Source organism: Pinus tabuliformis, chromosome 9, assembly GCF_031772625.1.
Source record: "Pinus tabuliformis cultivar Carrire ecotype Pingquan chromosome 9, CPIR1, whole genome shotgun sequence".
NCBI lineage: Eukaryota > Viridiplantae > Streptophyta > Pinopsida > Pinales > Pinaceae > Pinus > Pinus tabuliformis.
In genome coordinates this window covers 1,025,496,745-1,025,522,725 of record NC_142307.1, presented here as the reverse complement: position 1 = coordinate 1,025,522,725, position 25,981 = coordinate 1,025,496,745, and the positions used below count along the sequence as shown (strand labels likewise).

General features: G+C 39.5%; 2 protein-coding genes across 2 annotated transcripts in view; both read right to left on the bottom strand.

Annotated features, from left to right (window-relative positions):
• LOC149152199 (uncharacterized) lies at positions 1-19,997 on the bottom strand. Its single transcript, XM_089439248.1, has 3 exons — positions 19,501-19,997; positions 19,009-19,376; positions 1-131 (listed from the first exon to the last, which is right to left on the bottom strand). The coding sequence occupies exons 1-3, from the start codon at positions 19,626-19,628 to the stop codon at positions 1-3; spliced, it is 627 nt and encodes a 208-aa protein (XP_089295374.1). The 5' UTR covers positions 19,629-19,997.
• Positions 1-25,981, bottom strand: part of LOC149152198 (smr (Small MutS Related) domain-containing protein) — a 254,098-nt gene that overhangs the window by 5,650 nt on the left and 222,467 nt on the right. The gene's annotated exons all lie outside the window — the stretch shown is intronic.

Below are 25,981 nucleotides of genomic sequence, written 5' to 3'. Positions count from 1 at the left end.
TCACTGTTGCCCACAACCACTACTGCCACTGTTGCCACTCCTGCTGCCTCTCCTGCTGCCACATGCTGTTACTGCATTCAACAAGAGACAGACATTACTGTCACCATCTACCTCCAACAACTTGTTTGTCTCTGCACAGGATCTCAAGCACTATCTTCAGATTAAAACTACGATCTCATTGTCTTGTAGTTCACTGCAAAATATTTTCAAGTCACAAACACAATGCCAAAGTCAGAGTCAAAAATAACTGCCTTATGAGGTTACTGTCACACTGCCATATAGTTTACTGTCATGCTCCAATGTTGTTGATTCACTGTTATATTATCAACAAGGTCACTGTTTCTCACTCAACACAGTCAACAAGGTTACTTTCATAAATGGTCACTGCCTTGTCATGTCCCAATGACACGGTCTTCAAGTCAAGTTTATAGTGACTGCTATACAATAGACTCACTGTCATGTCTGCCTTATATCCATATTACTGTCATCATGAGAACATTGCAACAACTTCACTGACAAAACAAAATTTGTATTTGTCAAACCTTGAGCCTGCAAAATAAACTTCCAGGTAACTTCAACTGATGCTGATAATGATGAAATGCTCAACGATTTGCACCTTTATCTTGATGTTGTGCTTCTGATGTAAAACAGTAATCAGACGGACGAGCCTTTGCAGATAGAGAATGTCTTATAATAGATCAGGCTGCTTGTTCAAACACAAGGGTTCATTGTCAATCCATCAGATCCAGTGTGTAATCACAGATCAATATAGATCTGAAAAGCCCTAACTGGTCTGTCTTAAGCATGCATCAAATACTGAATCAACCATTCTTCTACAGACTTATAAAATTTGATCAAGTGACAAGGTCAACACATTAGTTCTTAATACTTATCAAGATCTGTACATGTGAGCAAGGGCGTGAGTTCTGTTCAAAACATATTTCTGAAATAGAGAAGAATATGATGATGAAGGGCCGAACTTATATGACAATTGCTGGACCAAACCCTAGATTGTGTGCATAAAGTTATGGAGATCAAGCCTTAGGTGTTGTATGATCTTGAATAGATTTGAACTTCTTTGTTAGGTCTGTAATGATAATCAAACAGATGCTGAAGACAAATATTGGAAGTGTCCTGTCTGCTACAGAATCGCTTGATCACTCAGATATGTAATGAACTTAAGAAGGGCATAAATGAAACTTCTATTGTTCAGACCAGACTTCATCAAACTCTAACGCTTTGACTCAACATATAGCATTTCATCACATCAATACTTCTGTCAACACCATAAAGATCAAGGACATCGATTGCAGCAAACACAATCATAGACATGAAATGTCGTAACTACTTAGCAATATCAGATCTTTGTAATGATGTCTGTGCAATTGCAGGAAGGGAATAGGATAATTATCATCACAAAACTTCAAACACCAGAGTTGTCTCACGCCTTGTATACTTCGTTGTTTAACTATTCCTAGTTCGCACTTCTTAGGGCTGCAAATGTCTAGTTTAGAGAGTCTTAGATGCGCTTCGGATTTCAGTATGCAGACGAGCTCAATCAAGGAGAATTGGGCAGACACAAAAACAGAAACACTCAGATTCTATCTTGATAGAAAGAGCCCATAAATGAAGCCTCGTCTTCCTTGCATTTGATCAGACAGAACTCAACCTTTTGAATGGCACTTGGATCCCAAGCTCAAAAGCTGCTCTTCTGTGAATTTGCTATCTTCGTGCACTGTAAGTGGACAAAGTTGTTTGCAATCACCAAATCCAAAGCATTTAGAATGAGATACTTTGTATCTTGAATGACACTTGTTAACCACCACCAATAGGTAACCCCTATATGAGAAATTTTCTCTTAGCCTTTGTTGAGAGATGTAATTAGGTTCGGTCTTCATAATGACATGTGGAAATATGATTTTTTGTAATTGATGAAAAGACGAAAAACAAAATTATTATTAATGCTTGTCTCATGGGTTTTGTTATCCTCTACAATGTCCCAGGCTGAGGAGGAGATCGAAAGAGGTAACCTCGAACCACTTTCAGTTCAGTAGCTAGCCCTACTAAACCAGAGAGGGATCTCTCTAAGGATTTGTCAATGAATAACTGGAAAAGAAATGGATTTTAGGCTAGATGTATAAGTCTTGTTTGAGTATTTGAAAATGTAGGGTTTTTTAGGTTTGTTGGACTAGGGATGAGAGCAGGCAATTAGGTCAAGGTATCAAGTGTGCAGTAACAGGCATAAAGAGGAGCTAGATAACAATGTGTTGTGGTGAACTTAAGATTTAGTCAATGTAGTATAGGTCTGAGAGTTTAAGAAATCATAATGAGCATGTATTAGCATGAATTCATTAATCTAGAAGAAGAGAAACACAAACATGATTTTCCACATAAACAGAGCTTTGAAATCTAAGAATTTTGCCTATATGACTGTAAGGAAAACCATAAGAAGAAAGCAAAGCATGTAAAGAGAGATGATTTCATCAATAAGAAACTGATATGAAAGGAAAATAACACCACAAACTCATTGAACAAGTATTCCTAAAAAATAGTGCAGCTGCTCCTTGATTAGCTGTATGAAACCATAAGGTACTAGTCTCTCCACAAAAGTCCAACCCTTCTCTCTGAATAAGAAATGATACATATACACTCAATCAAACAGCTTCCCCACCTTCAGGATTCGAATTCCTAAGTGGTAGAACTGTTTCCAAGATTCATTCCTAAGTGGTAGAATTGTTTCCAAGATTCTCTCAACCAACAAGTGAGAGTGAGAAGGTCAAACACAAACTCTTCTCTTAGACTTTGTTTTGAGTTTTGCTTCCTTTATGAGGTCTAATTAACCATAAAAACAATCTATCATGTCTAATTATTCATGATTACATCATCTTAACTTCGAACTGCTGAAGTTACACCATGAGTTTAACTTTGACCAAGTCAAACTAAAAAAACTAGGAAATTACACAGTGAATTTTTTAAATAAAAACTCAAAAATTTGCAGAAGCGTAGTGCCAACTTTGAGGCCACTTTTAGATGCCTCTTGAAGTCCAAATTGAAATCTAAGAGAACGGTCAACTAGCCTTGCCTGTCTAGTTTCCAGAACACCTTGAATTTTTTAAAATGACCCATGGGAAGTCCTCCAAAAACTCTTTCTCCCAAGGTGTCTCCAGAAGTGCAGCACCTGTCAAAAAAAGTGGCAGAATGATGATTTTTGACCCCTTTTTCTCCTTTTTCTCAAAAACTGAGCCTTGTCTGAGAAATCTGATGAAATGAGTTTTGAGAGGAGGTCATCATCTTTCCAAAAATGTAAGCCACTTTTCATTTAGAGCCCTGAGGAGAAAGCGCAACGCTCTGTGACTAGCCCAATTTCTGAATTTGGCACCAAAATTGTCAGAAAACCAAAAATGTTCATAGAACTTTCAAAATTGGTCATGGAGTGCAAAATGAGGTATGTTATGCTCTTAGGGATGCTTTAGCAAGCATCTCCAAGTTATCCCTCTCATTTTTATCCTTTAGGGTTTCCTTTAGCTTGTTTTTCCACTGCGTGAGCTTAATGTTGCAAATCATGTTTTTGGTATGATAATGATGGGCCATGTGCCTCAATAGTTGATTATCCCTATTGGCTTTGTCAAGAAGTTGTTCTAAGTGGTCATTGACTTTACTTAGCCAATACTCTCTATCTTCACTGATCTCCAAGGCAATTCTGTCTTCTATGTCTAAGTCTTCATTCAGTAGGTTTTGTTATTTTTCTTTTTCTTTCTTCAATGCCCTTTTGAGACCCTTTGTCCTTGGCTTCTTCTTTTCAACCTGTTTTTCCTATTCATCATGTTCACCACGCTCCAACACTACTTTACCTTCGCCTCCTTGTTGCAGCACCTTGGATTGTTCTTTCTCCATGATGCGCAGTTTGGCCTTAAGCTGACTGTTTTCTTGCTCAAGGAAGGAAATGACGAACCTTGCTCTTGCCATATTGTCCATGAGCTCTTTGATTTGAGAATCCTTCTCTTTGATAATCTGTTGCATGTTTGAAGGTTCATATGTTGCTTCCAAGTCCACCAATTCAAAATCATGTTCAATTAGGACTTCATCTGGTACATGTCATCCCTGTTTTGTTGATGTAGAAGTCTTGGCCCTTTTCTCAACTTGAGAAGTAAACACAAGCCTTTTTCCTCTCTAATAAATTTTGGTCACCTCAGGTTTAGGTGCCTTGGGAACCTCCATAGACTTGCTTGATGATCCTACCTCCATCTGCTTTGTTGATGTGTCTTGATGATGACCTGAAAAAGTAGTTTCATGCCACTGCAAAGCTATTTCTATGAATGAATCCCATGTCATGTTCCTTTCTGCTAACTGATGGAGAACTACAATCTTTATCAAGTTGTGATGAAAAAGACTAGGATGATGTTCTTTGCCTTTCATTTGTACCTTCTCAGACATTTTGATAAGGCTTCTACATAAATAATTACACATGTTGAGAGGTTTTAGAGCTGTGAAATGCATTAGCAGCCTAATGTGGTATGCATACAATCTGGAAAATCTTCCTTCACAGGTGAAAATTTTCATTACAACCTTCATCAATGGCGCATACTTTTCCAATGGCGCATACTTTTCCAATAGGCACAATAAGATCTTTTGAATAAAAATGGGCCCCACATACCTTTTCAAAACATGACTTTCACCTTTTTAGCCTTGGCCACTTTGGAGACCTGAAATCTGAACTTCTCCTTATCTTTTTGAATAGTGAAACTTCTTCCTTTTGGAACCTTAAGATTGTAACTATGAAGCACTCATGAAATTTCATAAAAACTTATTGCAAAGAGTTGCTTATCACAACTCATCCAATGCCGGATTTATGCATGGAATGAAGATGGACCTTGAAACCCTAATGACCTAATGAAGACATTAAACTAAGTGAAATGGTGATGATGATGACTGATATGATGAAGACATTCTCTTTAGTGTGATACACTCATATGAGTGATACAAGTGACCGGCATGTGAGATTTTTTAAGAGAATAGAGACATTCCTAGACAAACTAGCCAGTGACCAAATTTAACTCTGAAAACCTAGTGACATGATAAAATTTGACCTTGAGCCCCCTAACAAACTTGGTAAAAGCATATTTGATCACTGGTTACAAGCAGACAACACTGACACTAACAGGTTTCATGAGCAAGGAATTTTATTTTTAGTGATGGCTCCCATTGTGAACCTTTAGGATTTGTCATCTAGTCATACAAGTCAATTTGAGTCTATGTCATGTATGAAGGACCCTTCTTGGGCATATTATATTTGTATATGGGTCAATGAAAATGTCCAGTAGCCTTCAAGACCAAGAACGAGTATTAACGTCAAGTCGGCTTCAAAGTGGAATTAATTATCTCCTCCAACAGACATGTTGGCTCACCCTCTTCAAGTCGGCTTATTTTGACAAGTAAGAAACTATATATAGGGCTTCTCGGTATCACTTCTGATATAGAATTTTAGTCAAGGAACAATCTGCAATAGGAAGTGCAAGGAACAAGTCTCATGACTAGCAAAGAGTAGGAAAGAAAACCAAAGTTTGTGGTATTATTTTTAGGTCTGTTTTAGGATAATCCACTTCATACAAGCAAGGAAACGATGATGTCCATTGCAGAAGAAGTCGAGGCTCTACTGTGATACTTGAAGGTCAGCTCTAGGAGAAAATTGAGGTGCAACACAAGACGAGTTGCCAAAGAGGAATCCTCCACCTCAAGCGAAGGAAATCAAGGTAGAAAGGACAATCATCTACACGTACTAGGGTTTCTGATTTAGGGCCGAGGAGTTGTGAGGAGTTGTGGGCCTGAAGCAGAGGAAAGTCGAGATCTGAAAGGAAGTCGAAGTAGAAGGAAGGAGAAGGTAGATGACTATCATTGACTCAAGAGGGCAAGATAAGAAGCTTGGTGTCTTGGTCTTGGAGAGGTCAAATAGGTCAAGGGTCTTGGTCATGGTATTCGTCAATTAGAATCTCTATAAGAAGAATAATTTTTTCGGGTTTTCCTCTCAAAGAGTGAGAGGTTTTGACCCTGGATGATAGCCTATATTTTGTCTCTTGTCTCTTTATGGTTTATGCATTGGTAGTTATTTGATGAAGAAGAACACTAATAGCCTAAGTAAAAGAAGATCTTAATCTAAAGAAGTAAAAAGCACTCACAAGAAGTTACTAATAGAAGAGAAATCACTTAATCTCTATGCCCTAGATTTCTCAACATGGTATCAGAGCTAAGGTGACTAAGTCAAGGAAGGGCATCTTATCAAGGGACACTCAAGGATCAAATCTCAAGGAAGGCATCAAAGCAAAGATCATCTTGAAGTCAAAAGAAGCATCATAACCCTAGATCAAAGAAGTATTGGGATCATCATCAAGAGGAAGAAGGCCAAAACCCTACATCTACTCAAGTTAAAGTGTTTTGAAGACTAAACATCCAAAGGAAGCTAGATCAAAAAGCGGTGTCATCTCACTCTCTGTGGGATCAAGGATCATTCTTGAAGAAAACTACCTTCATCAAGGAGAAGTTTTATATCCTCTAAATCATCAACATCAAGGAAGCAGCAAGAAGGAGCATCGTATCAAGTAAGTATATTTATGTCCACATTTGAATCTATCAAAATGTCTTTTTGCAAGGAAAGCAACAAATTGGTTGGGGCTTCAAACTATCTTTCATGGAAGAAAAGGACAGATCTGAATCTCATTGAAAATGAGGTGATGGAACATGTCAAAGGTTCTATCACTAAACCAAGAAAAGAAGATGCTCAAGCTCTTGCCAAGTATATGGAAGCAGAAGTTAGGGCTCAAAGGATTCTCATAGAATCCATCAAGGATCCCCTCATCCCATATGTATCTAAACTCGAAACTTCAAAAGAAATCTATGACAAACTAGTAGAGTTGTATTTCGTAAGCACTATTGGAGAAGTCATCTCTTTAAGAAAATAACTCTACAAGTTGAAGATGTCAAGGGAAGATGGAATAGCCTCATACTTTATGAGGATATCTGAGATCCGGGATCAACTACAAGATCTGGGAGAAGTCATGTCTGATAGAGAAATGACTACAGTTGTATTAAATGCACTACCAAAGGAGTGGGGTAACTTTACTTCAAGTATTTATGGGAAGAAAGAAGCTACTCCATTCCAGGATCTATGGTCACTGTGCAAAATTGAAGAATCTAGACTAAAGGCCAAATCTGATGTGGGAGAAGGTGAGCAAAATCAAGCTTATGCTGCAATGACAAAAAGAAAGGGACAATTTGGAAAGTTTGGTCCTCAAAAAAAGAAGAAGAACATGGCTAAAATACAATGTTATGGGTGTCAAGAATATGGGCACTATAGGAGAGATTGTCCTAAGCTCAAGAAGGACAATAACAAAATAGGAAGAGAAGAAGCCCACATCACCAAGGAAGTGGAGGAAGCTAAAAAAGAAGAAATTCAAGAAGGAGGAAGTGATAGATCTCCACTATTGAGATATTCTTTCTCACATAAGTTCTTTTCAAGTTCCTAAGTCTTCTAAGATATGATTATCATGATTCACTAAATAAAATAATGGGATGCATCCAGGCATCATAGAAGCATTGAAAGCAAGAGCTCGGGACATCATCATAGAGAAGCATGAAAGACAGTCAGAATCTATGGAAGTCAAGGATAGCTCTTGGGAATCTCACTGAAAACACAAGTGGCAAGGTCATCTAGTACAAGGTTCATCATACATCTGTCAAATGGAAACATCTACTAATGCAGATACTTTAGATCCTCAAGATCCTTTGGTGGAATCTTCATTGAAAGGTTCACCAATCAAGAGGGAAAGCAAGTGTTTCATCAAGAATTCCAAACTTGTGGAATTCATGGGATGATGGTATGATGACATAAAAGTGAAGCAGATCAAGGGATTGAAGCTCTTTCAATCAAGGACGCTATTACAAGAAGTCTGGATAACCCAAAGGAAAAATGAGGTATGTGTGCTTACTTTTGATATTGTGGAAGTCATGTCATATGGTTGCAAATATCATGCTCTATCCTAAGCGCATGATCGAAAGAAAGGATCTCCTCCCTCAAAGGGATGCAGGTATGCATGGGTCACACATTCACTAGATGATATCAACATAATATGTCCTCATATGAAGTATGAGGTGGTTCACTACAATTGAAGAACTCTTATTGGAAGCTCCTGGGAATGAAATGTGTGAAGAAAGGAAGGAAGAGTTCGTGGGATATGCAACCATGGTAAAGGCAATCAACATCCGATAAACCAAGAAGATTTGACTAGGATATCTTCATGGAAGATATGAAGACTTTGATGTTGTCTGAAAAAGAAAGAGACCCTTGACAATATATATCTTTGGGAGATGTGTCGATATGTATGCAGGATGTTGATGCAAACTAGAAGATGTTATGATGAAAGACCATCACAAAGGTAATGTTGATTTTAATGTTCATTCCTTTATTTTTGAACAAATATCTGGATGGGTTTATGCAGGGTTGTAGAAGGAAGATCTATGGATGTATTCCACCACCGATGCACATGTAGTAGGATCAAAGATCCTAAAGTAAACATGACATGAAGAAAGCAACATGGTATGAAGGAAGGCCAGATATGGACTGATGGATCACTTTCCGATGATGACATGGCTGACTCATGGATAAAAGTAACGGATGGTCGGTGCCCTTGTAGAAGTCCCAAACATGAAGACTCCTAGATAACGAAAAGAAGTTCATGACATCATGAAGAGGAGTTCTTCAAGCAGCTGGTTGTCCCATCATCTCCACTTGAGGAGTTGTTGTAGGTCCCTAATTAAGAGGGAACCTAGAAACAAGTTTCTTACTTGGAAGAAACTTGGAAATTCCTAAGCCAAGAGGGAGCTTAGGTACATTCCTTCCATAGAATGAGTACATTCCTTTATTGGAATAGATATGTCCTCCCTAATTAAAAGGGAGAGATAGACACGTCATTCTTGTCTTCACTTGGGAAGATAGAATGGAGGATTGGGTAAGCATCTTCCATCCAATGCTCTTTGAGGATGTGTTAGGGCATCCAAGACAAGAGTAGTCGTAGAGGACCGATATTCTTTGAGGACTGGGAATCCAAGATAAGAATAGTCCTGGTGGAACACACCCTGAGAACTTGGGTGGGGTATGTTCCGAGAGAGACAATGATGAGGGTGTCTATACATCATTGGTCTCGCTAGCATTGTGCTCAGATCTCGTTAAGAGATAGAGCTATTAGTCAAGGCCTTGCTATGTGACAACGCTGTTTGATATGATGCTAAAGAAATGGGCTACCAATCTGAATCTTCTTATGAGAAATTCTTCAGATTGAGAATGACCAAGTACCATTACAAATACCACCCTAGTTAAGAGGGAGTGTTGAAAAATGTAACTAGGTTTGGTCTTCATAATCACATGTGGAAATATGATTTTATGTAATTGATGAAAAGAAGAAAAATAAAATTATTATTAATGCTTGTCTCATGGGTTTCATCAGCAAGGAATTTTAATTTTAGTGATGGCTCCCATTGTGATCCTTTAGGATTTGTCATCTAGTCATACAAGTCAATTTGAGTCTATGTCATGTATGAAGGACCCTTCTTGGGCATACTCTATTTGTATATGAGTCAATGAAAATGTCAAGTAGCCTTCCAAGACCAAGCACAAGCATTAACCTCAAGTCGGCTTCAAAGTGGAATTAATTATCTCCTCCGACAGACATGTCAGCTCACCCTCTTCAAGTCAGCATATTTTGACAGGGAAACAACTATATATAGGGTTGCTCGGCATCACTTTTGAGACAGAATTTCAGTCAAGGAACAGTCTGCAATAGGAAGTGCGAGGAAGAAGTCTCATGACTAGCGAAGAGTAGGAAAGAAAAAGCGAAGTCTGTGGTATTATTTTTGGGTCTGTTTTAGGATAATCCACTTCACACGTGCAAGGAAAGGGTGTTGTCCACTGCAAAAGAAGTCGAGGTTCTATTGTGATACTTGAAGGTCGAATCTAGGAGAAAATTGAGGTGCAACACAAGCCAAGTTTCCAAAGAGGAATCCTCCACCTCAAGCAAAGGAAATCAAGGTAGAAAGGACGATCATCTACACGTGCTAGGGTTTCTGATTTAGGGTTGAGAAGTTGCAGGCCTGAAGCAGAGGAAAGGAAGTCGACATCTGAAAGGAAGTCGAAGCAGAAGGAAGGAGCAGGCAGTTGACTATCATTGACTCAAGAGGGCAAGATAAGAAGCTTGGTGTCTTACTCTTAGAGAGGTCAAATAGGTCAAGGGTCTTGGTCTTGGTATTCGTCAATTGGAATCTCTATAAGAAGAAGAATTTGTTCGAGTTTTCCTCTCAAAGAGTGAGAGGTTTTGGCCTTGGCTGATAGCCTATATTCTATGTCTCTTGTCTCTTTATGGTTTATGCATTGGTAGTTGTTTGATGAAGAAGAACACTAATAACCTAAGTAAAAGAAGATCCTAATCTAAAGAAGTAAAAAGCACTCACAAGCAGTTACTAATAGAAAAAAATCACTTAATCTCTATGCCCTAGATTTCTCAATAGCCTTATCTTTAGCGAATAGCCAACTGATAGGTCGAAGTGCTACCATTCTCCGGCACCCATTCTCCACCACCTAAGCTAGCCATTGGGCACCCTCGCTCATCTATCATGATTGTATGTTTGAAGGTGGAACATCCAACACTGAAGGTATGATTCTTCATTATGTAATTGGGTGTTTATGCTTGCTTTTCTTGGGCACACTCGGGCATGGATTACTAGGGGGATTTGGAGGAAAGAAAGGGTTGGATTGTACTCTTGTTTCCTCACCTTAGCTTGAGGGGTTAATCTTGTATCCTAGTCCCATGGGATCTCCTTTATTAGCTACTAGCTTTAGCAGTGGCCCTACATGGGAAACCTTAATTTTAGTTGTTTGGTCCCACTTCCTGATACCATCACTGCGCATCGTTCGCTATAAGCCCTTTTCACATTTTCCCGTTCTGGGTCCACATATGTCCATTGGGTCCACAAGGTGTTAGCCCTCCCCTCCCCTTGTCCATATCTGGGGTCAGGCCTAGAACAATGCCCCAGAGGTTGATGCAACTAAAAAGAAAGATAAAAGCAATATATGGCCACATACAACAGGAAATGTACCACAAAATGCAAAAGATGGTTGGGACAATAAAATTTACAATGTGAACAAAAGCCAAGCATGAGCTCTACTCCCAATCATTATGGTCATCACCCTGGTTCTTAGGGCCCCTATGTGTGCCCCTTGCATCGTTAAGGAACCACATGAATGTCACAACCCTTGATGGGCGATGAACTACCCCGCCTTACTGTTATGTCTGGAACAATTTCATCAATGGCCAAAATATCATCTCTGATTCTTGCTATCTTCACAAAGAAGGAGGCCATTGTGTCTTCTTTAGTCATCTTTGTGGTCCTTAGTTCATTCTTCAAGCTTGCTACTTGACCAATGTTCTTAATAGTGAATAACATTGACAAGGCCTCACACATTTCTTGAGCATGATTAATGTTGGCTATAAATAGGACAACATTGTCCTTTATTCCTTCAACCATTAGAGTCATGACCACTAATTCTAATTCTTTGAACTTCACTTTATCAGCATCACTAGAGTCATCTGTAGGCTTCTTTACTTTTCCTTTGACCAAGTCTAGTACCTTGTTCTTTTCAAGAATGAGGTCAATCCTCTTCTTCCAAGACCTGTAGTTTGAGGCTCCTTCAAGTTTGTTCTCTCCCTTGATTGTGTTAGACATTGTCCTTGAAGATAGTAGACTTCTTCCCTTGAATAATCCTTTTGAATGATTCCTTGATCAAGTGCTTGAGACTACCTTTTTCTTCTTTCTTCACCAAAGCTCTGATACCATGTTAGAAAATCAGAAAGGCAAAAAGATTTTCTTATACTTGATAATTACTTGTGATGTTCTTGATTTCTTATTAGGTTTCTTTATATCTTCTTTCTTTTAGTTCATCAAGCAATTACCAAAGCAATAGCACATAAATCAATGGACACCAGATATAGGCACACAGTCAGGGAAAAACCCCTCTCTAAGGGAAAACCCAGTCAGTAATTCTTCCTTCAATAGTTTTCCTGAGATATTCCAAGACTCTAGACCTTGATACAAACTTTCCTCCACACCAAGTCAGCCTTCTTCTTTCTTTGCAGATGATCCTACTTGACCTGGCAGCAATAACAACAGTAGCAGCACTTTCTTGGACCCAACAACTTTGACCTTGCTTTGGAGACTTCGATCTTCACTTAGAAACTTCGATCTTGGCCCAATACAACTTCCTGAGGCAGCAACACCCAACAATAGCAACTTCGACCTATACTCGTTCCTAGCAGCAGCGGCATGCAGTGAATGGAAACGACATCAACAAGAGAACTTCGATCTTCCAAACTAGGGCACGAGAGAGAGAGAGATGCACCAAAACTTCGATTTTCCTTCCTTCCTTCTCCTAGACCAAACTCGCACTCCTTTTGCTTTCTTCCTTCACTTCACACTTTATCTCAGCTTCGAAGAGATATCGAACTTGCTTGAGTTGATGTCTTCCAAATGGAATTCGAATTGCTTCATTTATAGTCTTTAGGTGAAGTCGAAGAGCCTTCCTTGAGGCCGACTTGATCATCTTAATGCCAACTTGGTGTGGAGACAACATAATTCATTTTGACTCAATACTAAACCTTCTTACATGATTCAAAAGCCCAAGAAGGGTCTCTTTAAAAATACAATGACTCTATTAACTCAGAATAAATCCTAGAAGTGCTCAAAGGGGACTTTGACCTAAAACATGATGACCCAAGCATGAAACCCATGCTTTAATAAGTCATAATGATAATAATAATAATTCTTTTCTTTATTCTTTTAACAAGTACATTACATGATGACTCAAATACATTAATGGAGAACGAACCTAGTTACATTTTCCAACAATTGTAGCATGTCTACTTGATGTGATGGACTGATATGACAGCAATTATGTAAGGGTATTGTTTTTGGTTTATGACAGCTTCATTGGGCAGTGATATACGTGACTGCAGTGGCTAATGATGGCTCTAGGGCATTGACTATCTAAGCAGTGTTAATTTTTTTTTTCAAATTGTTCTATGTTGTATCAATTACTTTAGCCCAATTCCATAATTCAATTAGCAATCTTTCCAATCACAGTTAGTCTTTCCAATCATTAACAGTAATTGAAGATAGAACAATAAATGCAAAGACAAAGGAGACAATCAACACATCAACAAGAGACACCAGGTTTGGTCAAAGACCAGGGAAAACCCCCATTAGGGGGAAAACCCTTTAAATTTTTTCTTCTATTAAATTGTCATTAAATGTTTAGCAGAGAGTACAATCAGCCCAATGCAATATCATCTAGCAAAACAACCCAATAACATTCAGAAATATGTTTCCAGTATCAAAATATATCAGAGACAACTTTTCTTATCTGCAGTTAACTGCGGTCAACTTCGGTCAACAGTCAAATTTCAATCAAACTTCTCAGTGGCATGGAGGACGGCACTTGTGTGAGCGTCTGAAGGCTTCCAGTCGCTATCTTGAGCCTGCAAGTCAGCGACTGTTGTCGAATTTTCCCTGTGACAAGCCAGCGACTGTAACCCAAAAACCCTAAAACAGATGCAAGCCTTGGACCTTGTAATTTCAAACTTTTATAAACTTCTTTTGTCGTCCCATCCTCAAACCTGTGTGAATCAATCAATGAAGAAGAGAAGAAGAAGATGCTTGGTGATGTCCAAATGAGCTTGAAGTCACTTGTATTTATAAGATATCAAGGGTGACCAATTTACCATTAGAGTCGACCTATCCAAATGTGCATGGGGCGTTTCTTCATAAGTACACTTTCCCTTATCCAAATTTGATGATCTTTAGATCGATTTTGGTCTTCTCAAAAAGAGGAATTTAATGCAATCATCATCTCCATCAAATGAGTTGTCCACAGAGGAATTTGACCCTAGTTGCATAATTTAACAAGTAACAATGTTTACACATATGCTGGTAGCCCTTTGTGGGCCAAGCTTAAGAGCATTGAGGGCAAGTCATTGGGATGACCTAAGGCATCTGGGTTTGTGCCATTATCTGATAACAGTGTCAGATGTTTGCAACATTATGAGCAATTTGGTACATTGCGGCAGCGTGATGTGTTGACTGCTTCATGAGCATATGATGCTTATCCTTACATGAGCAGTGTGGTACAGTGACCATCACAGGCTGATTGGTTTGGTACAGCTTGGGCAGTGATCAGTGAAACAACATTGTGCAGAGATCAGTGGTTGGATAGTGTAGTGGTCGGATTGAGCAGGTTTGTGCAGTTTGAGTAGGATTGTATAGTGTGATTAGCAGCGCAACTGCAGGATTTGACAGGATATTCATCTTGACTAGAGTAGCATTCTCTTATCTATTATTTCCTTATATTGATTCAAAGCATGGGGGGATCCGGTCTGAAAATTGTGAAACGTGGTCTGCCTATTGATTAGGGTGGCAGGGTCGTGCAAGGTAGGTGATTGAAGACACCTTCGAGATGTGGCCTAAGAACTCTTCAGGGTGGTGCTAGGGTAGGTCGTGGCCTGCACAGGGCATTGTGGCATCCTTTTAGTTCTGGTTGATAAATTATAGGGCAGCGAAGCATCCTTGCGACAACAATTGGTGTACAGAGTGTTGGGCCACTCGTCAGGTAGTGCCCTGACTCACAAGGTGTTGGGACATCCTTCTGGTTGCAGTAGGTATAGGTATTAGGGTGTAGTAGTGTCCTACAGGTTGTAGCCTGTGAATTAGGGGGTTGACACCTCACTCAGTTGTAGCTGAAAACTTGATGTAATTATTTTATTTTAAAACAGAGAAGGAGATAATTACTAAAAATCATTTGGTGGTTTTCGACCCAGAGGGGGTTTTCCACCTAAAATCTTTGTGTCCATTGTTTTATCTTTACGCATTGTTGTATGGTGTTGTCTATTGTTGATTATTGTTTATGATTATCTGAAGAAGAACAATAATAATAACTGAAGATTAACTATCGCTTTGAAAAAGATTTAAAAGCGATAATTGCCAAGAAATATTGATTCACCCTCCCCCCACCCTCTCAGTATTTCCAACAGCAGCCTCATCCAGGCTTGACCTAGACATAAGCATCAAGACAACGCTAACTATATTGATGACATCACACTCAAGGGTTTGACTTTAACGAATAACAAACTATAAGCTAAAATTGAAAGACAATAAGGAAAATAACAAACTTGAACACATGCGAGGTAGTTGTTATGTAGGAGACTAATCTATATGCTAACATAGAATAAGGATAAACAATAAAACTAAGAACTAGGAATAACAAGTAAAATTAACCAAAATCAGTGAAGAAAGGCAACCTATAGAATGACATAAGACAAGAAAAGTCAACAGAATGAAATTTTGAAGATGATGACAACAAAAACAAAAGGGAAACACTATAAAAGAGTGACAATTACCCACAAAAACCCAAAAAACCACCTCCTTTTCTTCTTATCTTTTAGTTTTTTTCCTTTTTTTATTTGAAGACCAAAATGCTCTTATCATAGAAGTTTGTCAAAGCTACCATAATCGATCAACATACTCGAATGACCAATGTAACGATGTAGCCAAGAGATCAATGATATGTGAAAGACCAACATAGCTAAACCCCCCACTGCAACCAATCATGAAATCTCCTAAGCTAAAAGCATGCATTCATGTGCTCGCTGCTTAAGAAATCAAATTTGTCAATTGAAACTTAGAACATCAGACCTCACCAATGATCAAGAAGAAAGTAGAAGAGCCAAAACTCTTCAAATCTACCTCCACAAACCCCTCCATCATCCCTAGCTCAATTTGATCACGAGTCAACATGATATCCAAGCCATGAATAGCTAGAGAATCTCCTTGAAGAACAAAATCTGAATGTAGGATCATGGGCAAATTTTAAGGAAGATCATCTTCTAGTTGAGCCAAAATTTTCTTCCCTTGCTGCAATGTTATTTAATCAAATTGTTCTTGGATGACTACAAAAGGAATGCAATATAGAAGGGTGACAACTATCTACAAAAGCCCAAAAATTCACCTCATTTTCTTCTTCTCTTTTTCCTTTTTCTTTTTCTCTAATCAAAGACCAAAAAACCCTTATTTTAAAAGTTTGTCAAAGCTACCATAATAAATCAACATCCTCGAATGACCAATGTAACCATGTAGCCAAGTGATCAATGATAAGGGAAAGATCAACATAGTCAAGCCTCTAGTGCAACCAATCATGAATTCTCCTAAGATAAAAAGATGAACTTATATGCTTGTTGCTTAAGAAATCAATTAAGTCTATCAATTGAAACTTGGAACATGGTACATAATCAATGATGAATAAGAAAGTAGAAAGGCCAAAACTTTTCAAATTTACCTCCAGAAACACCTCCATCATCCCCAGCTCAATTGGATCACGAGTAAACCTAATATCCAACCCATGACTAGTTAGAGGATCTCCTTGGAAAACACAATTTGAATGCACGATCACAAGCAAATTGTAAGGAAGATCATCTTCTAGTTGAAGCAAAAGTTGTTCCCCCTGTTGTCATGGTATCTAATCAAATTACTCTTGAATCTCTATGGGGATATCTAAGGATAAAGTCTCCTGCTAATTCAATTCTGCATAGTTTATTTTTTGCTCCTCCTTTTGAATTTTATCAGTATCACTGGAAGGAACCATCAAACCCACTTGTAATTTAGTTCTTCATCTTCATCTTCATGGAACTCTACCAATATCCCAAGTGGTGCAATTTGGTTCATGATCATCCAAGCAAGAGTCATTACCATCAATGTTCCACCAAGACTCCGGTGCGGGGAGACGCACAAGGGGGACATGTGGGAGCACCCTCAAATTTTAGGGAAATTTTGGGGGTGCAGGGAGACGTCGAGGTATATAATTTACTATCTATATATATATATAATTCAAGTTCATATTCATTGTTCAATGTTCAATAATGAAAGAATAAAAATATTAAATAGACAATTGAATCATTGATCCATCCTCATCATTCATTTTGATAAATACATCATTCATATGACATACTCAAGTCTCATTATTGAATTATTCATACATACCATGAGATTCGATAAAATAAATAAAAATCAATAATGAAATATTCAAATACATTGATCCATATCATTCATCATTCTACAATCTACATTGATTTAAAAATTAAATTCATCATTCATCATTCTAGAATCTAAATTGAAAGCAAAACATACTAGAATATTTTCAAAGTTTGAACACTAAATTTATATAACTCAAAGTTTGAACCTAGGTTTTAGACTTTTAGTTATTTAATATTTTTTTGTTCTATTTAGTTTTAATTTTAAATTTTTTTAATTGTTTTGATTTTTAATTTTTAATTTGGGTCTTATTAGACAAATTTAAAGGGGGACACCCAGAAGCACCCTTTTTGAAGGGGGACACCCAAACGCACCCTTTTTGAAGGGGGGTGCCCAGACGCACCCTTTTTGGGGAGTCTAGACTCCCACACTGAAGGGGGATGCCCAGGCGCACCCTTTTTTGGGGAGTCTAGACTCCCACACTGAGGAAACGCACCCCCTTGCGTCTCCCCAAGACTTCCCAGAAAGGGTGCGTGGGGAAATGCACCCCCAAGAGACTCCCCGTCCCGGGTACGAGGGGTGCGTGCACCCGACCCTGGGGGACGCGTCCCCGTGGAACACTGATTATCATCCCTTTCATCACTTACAACTTCATCACATGCAAGTTTCCACTAGTATTTTCTTTTTTAGTAACAAGGAATTCTTGCATTCTTAGGGAAGCGAAGAAAGTTTGCCATAAAATTCTTATATTTTCAGTGCAAAAGGGGAAGTGATACTTCAAATCAAAAGCAAAGGCATAATCAACCAAGATGTGTCTTTGTCAGAATAGGATCGATTTTATTAAATGCCTAGACCAATCTAGCATGAAACTCAAGAATAATTTCATATTCTCCCCTCTAATGCGAGAACTCATAAACCAAGGAAAAATTACTCTGCACCCACCATATGTATTCAACATCCATGATGAATATGATCTTTCTACAACATACTCACCAAGGAATGATGTTAGGTAGTGATCCATCTTTGTGTTCTGGAATAGATCTCTAGGTTCATTAAGGCATGGAACAACGCCTTCTGTATGATCGAATCTTAAATATTTCCACTTGTTATACAATATGGCCCAACACTACACCAATGAAGTCACCAAGTGAGTCAAAATAAAATAAATCAATACATAAAAACTCGCCATTGTCGTTGTAATATCCAAGGATTGGCAATGTCCCAAACAAGGCACCAATTTGTTACCTCTTAGATCTGCCCCATGCAAAACTAAGAAACAACTATGAGAAATTAGCCTAAGATCAATGTTAATTACTCCATTCAAACTACTGTTTCTCCAATCATAGGAGAGAATCTTTGATATTCATGCATTCTCAATCACTTAGAAAAATATGGATGGTTAGCATCAATGTTGTTAAAAGCGCGATCGGGATTTAATCGGCGCCGGGAAAAAAGCGGAAAAAATCGTTAAAATCGGGAAAAAATCGGGAAAAAATCGTTTGGCACAAAAATATTCATTTTTTTTCATTTTTTTTCAATTTTTTTAATATCTAAACCATCTACAACATAAAATAAATACATTGACACATAAATATGATAAAAAAACTAATATATAAGATGTTTAATATCATTTCTAGCGCTAAAATCACACATAACATTGAATCATGTCCTGAATAGTAAGTCCTGAGTCCCAACTCAGCCTCAAAATATCAACAAAAAATATGATAATGTATCTCATCATGTCATAATGTCATATACAATAAAATGAAAGTCTAAGACTCTAATCCTATTGATTTCCTCTGCCCCTCTTGCGAGAAAATGTCACTGCTTTCCCTTTCCCCCTAGATGAAGATGCTGGTGCCTGTGGTGGTGGAAATGGCAGTGGAGTCTGACGTGCTCTAGAAGCTGAAGAAGTAGCTGTAGAAGTAGCAGCTACTGTAGGTAGACAGAGACCACGTCCTCTAGTGGTAGCCCGGGTAGGCGGTGTCACCTCCTCCTCCTGCTCCTCCAACTCCTCCTCCTCCTCCTCCTCCTCCTGCTCCTGCTCCTCCTCCTCCCCCTCCTCCTCCCCCTCATCCTGCACTAACCAATCCTCAGTGGGATCCATGAGAGGCCTCTCGGTCTCAACCCTCCATTCAGCAGTGGTGTCAATCCCATCCAATGAGATGGCATCCATATCAGGTGTCTTGTCTAGTTGCCTCACCCACAATCGAAGATTGTAGTAGACATAGACCATGTCATTAAGTCTACGGGACTCCAACCTGTACAAAGTTCATGAAATAATAATTAATAATTAATATTATAAAAAAAAATATTGTTTAATGAATTCAAAAATTTATTTGGAAATTTGCAATATTTTAAATGTTTAAGTGTTAAGTTGTTAACCTATTGCGCTTCTTGTTGTGTATTTTTTCAAATACACTCCAATTGCGCTCACATCCCGAGGAGCTGCATGTTTGGCTGAGGATGCGTACGGCAAGCTTTTGCAAAAGGGGTACTCTGCCACCATACATCTTCCACCATGCGTCTACAACAAAATTACAAATAAAATTTTAAATAAACATAAGAAAAAAATGGAATTTGAAGAGACAATGAAATTTGAAACAAAGTTACAAAGTACAAAGTTACAAACTAAAAAATACCTGGCATTTTGATCGTCCTATCAATGATAGCCATCTCAAAGCCAAATGTGCCACCTGACATCTTATACGTCTCAATTTGTTTAGAGATCTCCATACGTTGTTCTGGAGTTCTCACCATCTTCTGGACACAGGTTAATAATCCATCCATGATCTCAACATCAAAATCAAACCCACATGCATAAGAAAATGTAGGGTTCAGGAAAAGCCCAGCAACATGAATGGGACGATGGAGTGTGTTGTTCCATCGCTCATCAATGACGTTCCATAGAAGGAGTTGTCTCTGGAAGCCATCATCTCCCTTGTCATCATAGTAGGACCGAATGGCTTCTTTGGCCCTGTCCATGGCTTCATACAAATAGCCCATTGCGGGCTTCTCACCATCTACCAACCGAAGAACCTTTACCAAAGGTTCAGTGACAGCGCACACCTCCTGCACTCCCGCCCAGAAGTCTTCTTGGTATGAAACAAGTCTGCAGACGGCCTCTCCTTCTGGTTTGCGGCTCATTGGCGAAGAACGCCACTCCTCTAAAACAAACATTCTCTTCAAATCCCACATAGATTTCAAGAGGGATTGAAGAGATATGAAACTCGTCGCAAACCGTGTAATGGCGGGGCGCACCAACTCTTTGTTGTTGGTACATTGTCTCATCAAGCTAAGCACAGATGTGTGATTGTAAATAAATTTTGTGATGCTTTTTTATGAGTCAACAGTCTCTTTGACAAAGGGAATTTTCCCTATGTCCTCTAACATCAAATCAATACAATGGGCAGCACAAGGTGTCCAAAATAAAGTAGGATGCCTGTCCATAAGCATTCTACCAGCAGCAACATAATTTGCAGCGTTGTCCGTTATGACTTGGACAACATTTTCTGCACCCACCTCCAAAATAAACACATCCAGCAAATCACATAAAGTTTTTGCATCTTTGATTTGATGAGTTGCATCAATAGATTTGATAAACATAGTCCCCTTGGGACAACTAACCAAGAAGTTTATAAGGGTTCTCCCCTTTTGGTCAGTCCAACCATCTGACATAACAGTGCATCCTGTTTGTGCCCACGATGCCCTAAAATCCTCCAATCTTTGGGTGCAGTCACGCTTTTCATCTTGAAGAAGCCGGCCTCTGAAATCATGAAGAGAAGGGATTTTGTACCCCGAGCCAACACTGGCAATAGCATCAACAGTAGGTTGGAAAAATGGATTATTCCTTACAATGCTGAAAGGAATATCACTCCAGAGGAGAAATTTTGTCATCAACTTGTCAGCTTGTTGTTTTTCAGTTCTTTTTAGCATTGAACCGATAGTTGGTTGTGCACCAGGTGTGGTTCGAGGAACAAAAAATGATGATGCAGCTACCGGATTGATTGACGCTGCAGTAGAACCAGTGCCACTTGGCCCACTTCCTTCAGCTGACCTTTTTAGTTGCCTTTTGAGATCTTCTTTGGCCTCTTTAGAGTGCTCTAATTCTCCCAATGCTCTCATGGCTTTTCGGATAATTTCAGCATTTGTATTAGGACAGGGCACCACATCACGTCCAGGGATTTGTGCAAGGTGGAACTTCAACCTGTACACCCCCCCCGAATATCTCCTTTCCACACAACTTGCAATACAAGTTTTGTCTATCATTCGGAGTTTTAGGGTCACCATATTCCCAGAAAGGATCCAATTTCCTTGGCATGTTTGTTTTTGAATTTTGAATTTGCAAACCTATGGAAAAATAAGGATTAGGAAATAAGAATTTAGGAATACATAATACAAATTACAATTTAGCATTTACAAAATTACAAGTTAATTATTTCCAAAATCCCAATTTCCAAACCCAAGTTACCCAACCAAATGCCAATGGCAAATGCCAAAAAACAATGAAAATTCAAAAAAAATAAACAATGTTTAAAAAAAATGAGAAAATAAAAATAAAAAATTGGTTCTCGTAGTCATAACAAATAACCCATCCCAAATCAATGAAAAATTTCAAAAAATTCTTTAAAAACAATGAAAAACAAAGTTTTTATAGAAGCAAAACCAAAAAAAATTAATCTACATACCTCTTTTATGGACAAATTGGTGATCTTGGCTTGGATTCCTCCTAAAAACGCTTGGATTCGCTCCCAAATCCGACGGAAACCCTTCAGCTGCTCTCCCTCACCTCTTCTCCTCCTCCTCCGCGCGAACAGCCAAATGAATAAAAAAAAAATCAATTTTTTGCATATAAAAGCCCGCTGCCCGAGCCTGTCACGATTTTTTGTGAAAAAATCGCGATTTTTTCGAAAAATCGGCTATAAAAAAAATTGGCGATTTTTACGGGTAAAAATCGCGATTTGATCGGGTTGCGGATAAAATCGCGATTTTTTGAAAAAATCGCGATTTTAACAACACTGGTTAGCATGAATGATCAACACATAAAATCATTTCTGAGTTTAGGGTTTTGTGATTCGAATTGCTTCCATATATGTTTTTTGGATCCATCATTGTCTTTGATATGCATGCAAGCAACCAAGGACACAAGAAAGTTTTTTTGATATTCCTACTTAGCATTTTGCTTAGTGAAATATCAATTTTGATCATTTTTGCTATATTGCTCGATTGCACTTAGGAAATGTGGGTTTAGAGGTCCAACACAAGATTTTTGGCTTAGAGCACACCCAAACATTAGAGTTAGAGGAAATATTGCGGCCTTAGTGGAGCATGGGGGCCACCTCATGGAAACTTCGGCCCACATGAGCAATACGGTTTCATTGGAGCGGATTTGGTGAGGGGAATTCGAGTTGGGCCCACATGGACGTTTTGGAGGCTTCTTGACAAAAAGTGGAAGAGACACTCAATTCCTCATTCAATCATCATTTGCAAAACTATCTTTTGCCAAGAGCACGCTTGAGTTGAAGCCAAGTTTGCAAGCTCTATTTAGCACACAAGTGTCTCTGAGTGGAGATCTCAACCCTTGCTTCGGTGGACTTCAAGTGCCAGCCCAAGGACGAAGTTCTACCCTTATCAGTTTGAACCAGCGGCAGGAGTCTGATTTCAAGGAGGAGGTTCAGCTACAGCAACGCAAGGATTGCGTAGTTCACGGTTGAGGCACTCTGGGAGGTCAAGGAGTGAGGTGTGGTTGACGTTGAAACTTGGGGAGAAGGTCGGGGAAGTATTTTGGCAAGGATTGCAGCTATTTTGGAGGCCATTTGTAGTAAGATTTACAGGTGGGTCGAATCACCCAACAATTGAGCCATTGAGGGAAAATTGGGCTAAATTTCTGAGGCCAACCATTGGCCAAATCCTGCGTGGGTTATTCTGGGTATTTGGTGGAGCGGCTGGGATTAATTTCCCATAATTTTTTGCGCACCGGAGAGGGCCCTAGTAGTGGTGCTATTCAGCAAGCAACGTACTTTTGGGCATCTTGAGTGCAAAGCTAGAGCAGCATAGTAGCAGATTGTAGAGAGGTGACTTATCTATCATTTTGGGCTTTCCTAGCTTGCCTTGAGCAAGCCTGGGTGCATTCCTTCCAACACCATATTGTACACCCTTTATTCATAAATAAAAGAGCTCTTCAACGTAGTTTTTGGTGCAATTCATGGTCTGATTGTGTGTTCATTGTTTTATGGCTTTTTTTCTATGTTTTCTTTGTATATTTACTATAAATTTTCCCTAGGAATATTACAGTGGTATCAAAGCTCATAGATTTGGCAGTCTGTGGGAGCAGCGTAGTGTATGACACTAGAGGATAGGCAAAACATGACATACCGAAGGCAAAGGTATAGGAACAGAGAAAGGCAATTGCAAATTACCCCTGACCCTGTGACAACTGAACCAGAGGTTGTAGAAACAAACATGGGGGTCAATGAAGGAGACAAAAGGAGCGACGAAAAGGAGTTTGCCCATCTTTTATTGAAATCAGTGCAGGGATTGTCCAGGAATATTGAAGGAATGGCCCAGCGGAATGGCAATCGCAACAAGGGTAAGGGAGTCCAAGGGGATTTCCAACTTGGGGAAGGATTTGGCACTTCGCAGCACCACGCATCCCTTAATCCCAACATGCCACTTATTCCAAACGCCCCCTATGTCTACCATTCCCACGTTCCTAACATCTAGAGTTGGTGGGCAATCAGAGTAGGAGGATATGCCATACGGGGACTATTTCTTGGAGTATTAGTCCTACAGACCCGATTTTGGGAAGGCCATCACTTTCAGGGATTTGTGCCAGTTGAAGGGCAGCAATAGGCCCAAGGGACAGAGAGGCTACATGCAGGGAACAAACTTGATGCGCACTATGGGGAGGTTGTTTCTCCCAACTTTCAATGGCTCTTCCAAGAGCTCAGCCAAAGCGTGGGTCGAAAAGTTGGATGTCTATTTCCAGCTGAATCAGATGACGGAGGGAGAGGCAATCAAGATTGCCACATTGCATCTAGAGGGGGAAGCTCATGATTGGTGGTTCCATGGGCTAACCACGTTGGGGCATGCAAGAGTGACTACTTATGATGATTTCACCAGGAGGGTGTTGGAGCAGTTTGAGAGGAAAGATCCTGAGGAGTACTTTGGGGAGCTGACAAGGCTCAAGAAGACCGGGAGTGTTGAAGCATACATTTCAGAGTTTCTGAGGTTGTCTGTGATGGTGTCGGATTTGTCAGAGACTAGGAGGATCTACATGTTTGTAGAGGGGCTAGCAAAGCCATTATGTGGGTTAGTGAGGTCCAATAGGCCCACTAAATTACAGGACGCAGTAGGTAGTAGTGTTGCAGGAAACGTCCCCCCCGGATCAAAACCCTGATCTGCGATCTGTACGGATGCGCAGGTGAACCGCCCTCCGAAACGCATTTCAGAAAAACCGAAATGCGGATTGGGCTGATAAATCTTATTCTTGCCATTTTCGAAACCGTACCGCTGATTCGCGTTTCAGGTTTTTCCGGAACGCATTTCATACGGTGGTTCGGTCGTACGAAGCGCGGCACTTCCAGGTCCAATCCATATGGATCGCGACTGATTCGCCCGGGTGTCCGCCGTTTCCGCCACGCGGGCCAAAAGAAGTCGTTCTTTTTTTCCTTTGGTTGGGGCGGGTCCACCTTGGGTTAGGGTGAGGAGTGAAGGGATTTAACACCCTTTCACCTCTCATTTACTCACTTTTATTTTATGAGAGCTTGGAGAAGAGAGGAGAAAGAGACGAGAAGAGAGGAGAAGAGAGGAGAGCTTGGAGGAGTGAAGGAGGAGGAGCTTGGAGCACTTCCATCTACAAGAGCTAAAGAGGTAAGTGCAAACCCCAAACTCCCTCATTGTTTTGACATTGTTTTTTGTATTTTTCTCCTCCCTCTCCTACTCTTTCCCATTCTTTCTACTTGCTCATTTAATTGCGGGTTGTCCACCACCTATATCCATATTCCAAGTTCTTTTGGCTTCTATGTATCATTCCACTTTTGTCTTTAATGATGGCAAGGGGGAGAAGGAATAGAAGGGAAGAACAACAAGAGGATAGTAGTCCCAATATGAGTGACCCGACGTATGATAAGGAGAAAGGGTTTGAAAAGGAAGGGGATGAAGTTGAACCTGAAGGGAACACTGAAACACTAGAGGGGAAAGTTGCATTAACACCCTTGTGGAACTATGTGACCAAACTTGAAGGGGGAAAGGGTGGTGGAAGCTACAAATTTTTGTGCCCTCATGGTTGTTATGGAAGAAAACCATTTAGTGGTTCATATACCCGTGTGAGGAGGCATCTTTGTGGGGTGATGGAAAGTGATGAAAAAAAGGGTGTTGTGGGGATACAAATTTCCCAAACATTTCAGCGGAACAAAGAAGAAAATACATCCAAATAGAGGAGGTTGCACAAACAAAAACCAAGAAACAAAAAACTCATTCCGAATCAACTGCAACCTCTAGATTTGGTGGCTCATCTCCTCATGGTACTTCTAGAAGCTCTGGAGGTAAAAGAATAATAGGGGATTTCTTGAATGTTGTTGGGGGGATGATGTAGATGGAAAGATAGTATGATTTCTTTGTGCTTGTGGTGTACCATTCAATGTGCTTCGCTCTCCCTATTGGCATGACATGGTAAAGGCCATCAATGAAGCCCCAAAAGGATACAAGTCCCCCAACTATGAGAAAGCTAGAACAGTGTTATTAGAAATCGAAAAAGTAAAGGTTCCAAGAGCTTTGACACGCTTTACAAATGAGTGGGTATATTGTGGGGTATCTATTGTATCAAATGGGTAGACAAATATTAGAAACCAACATTTGATAAATG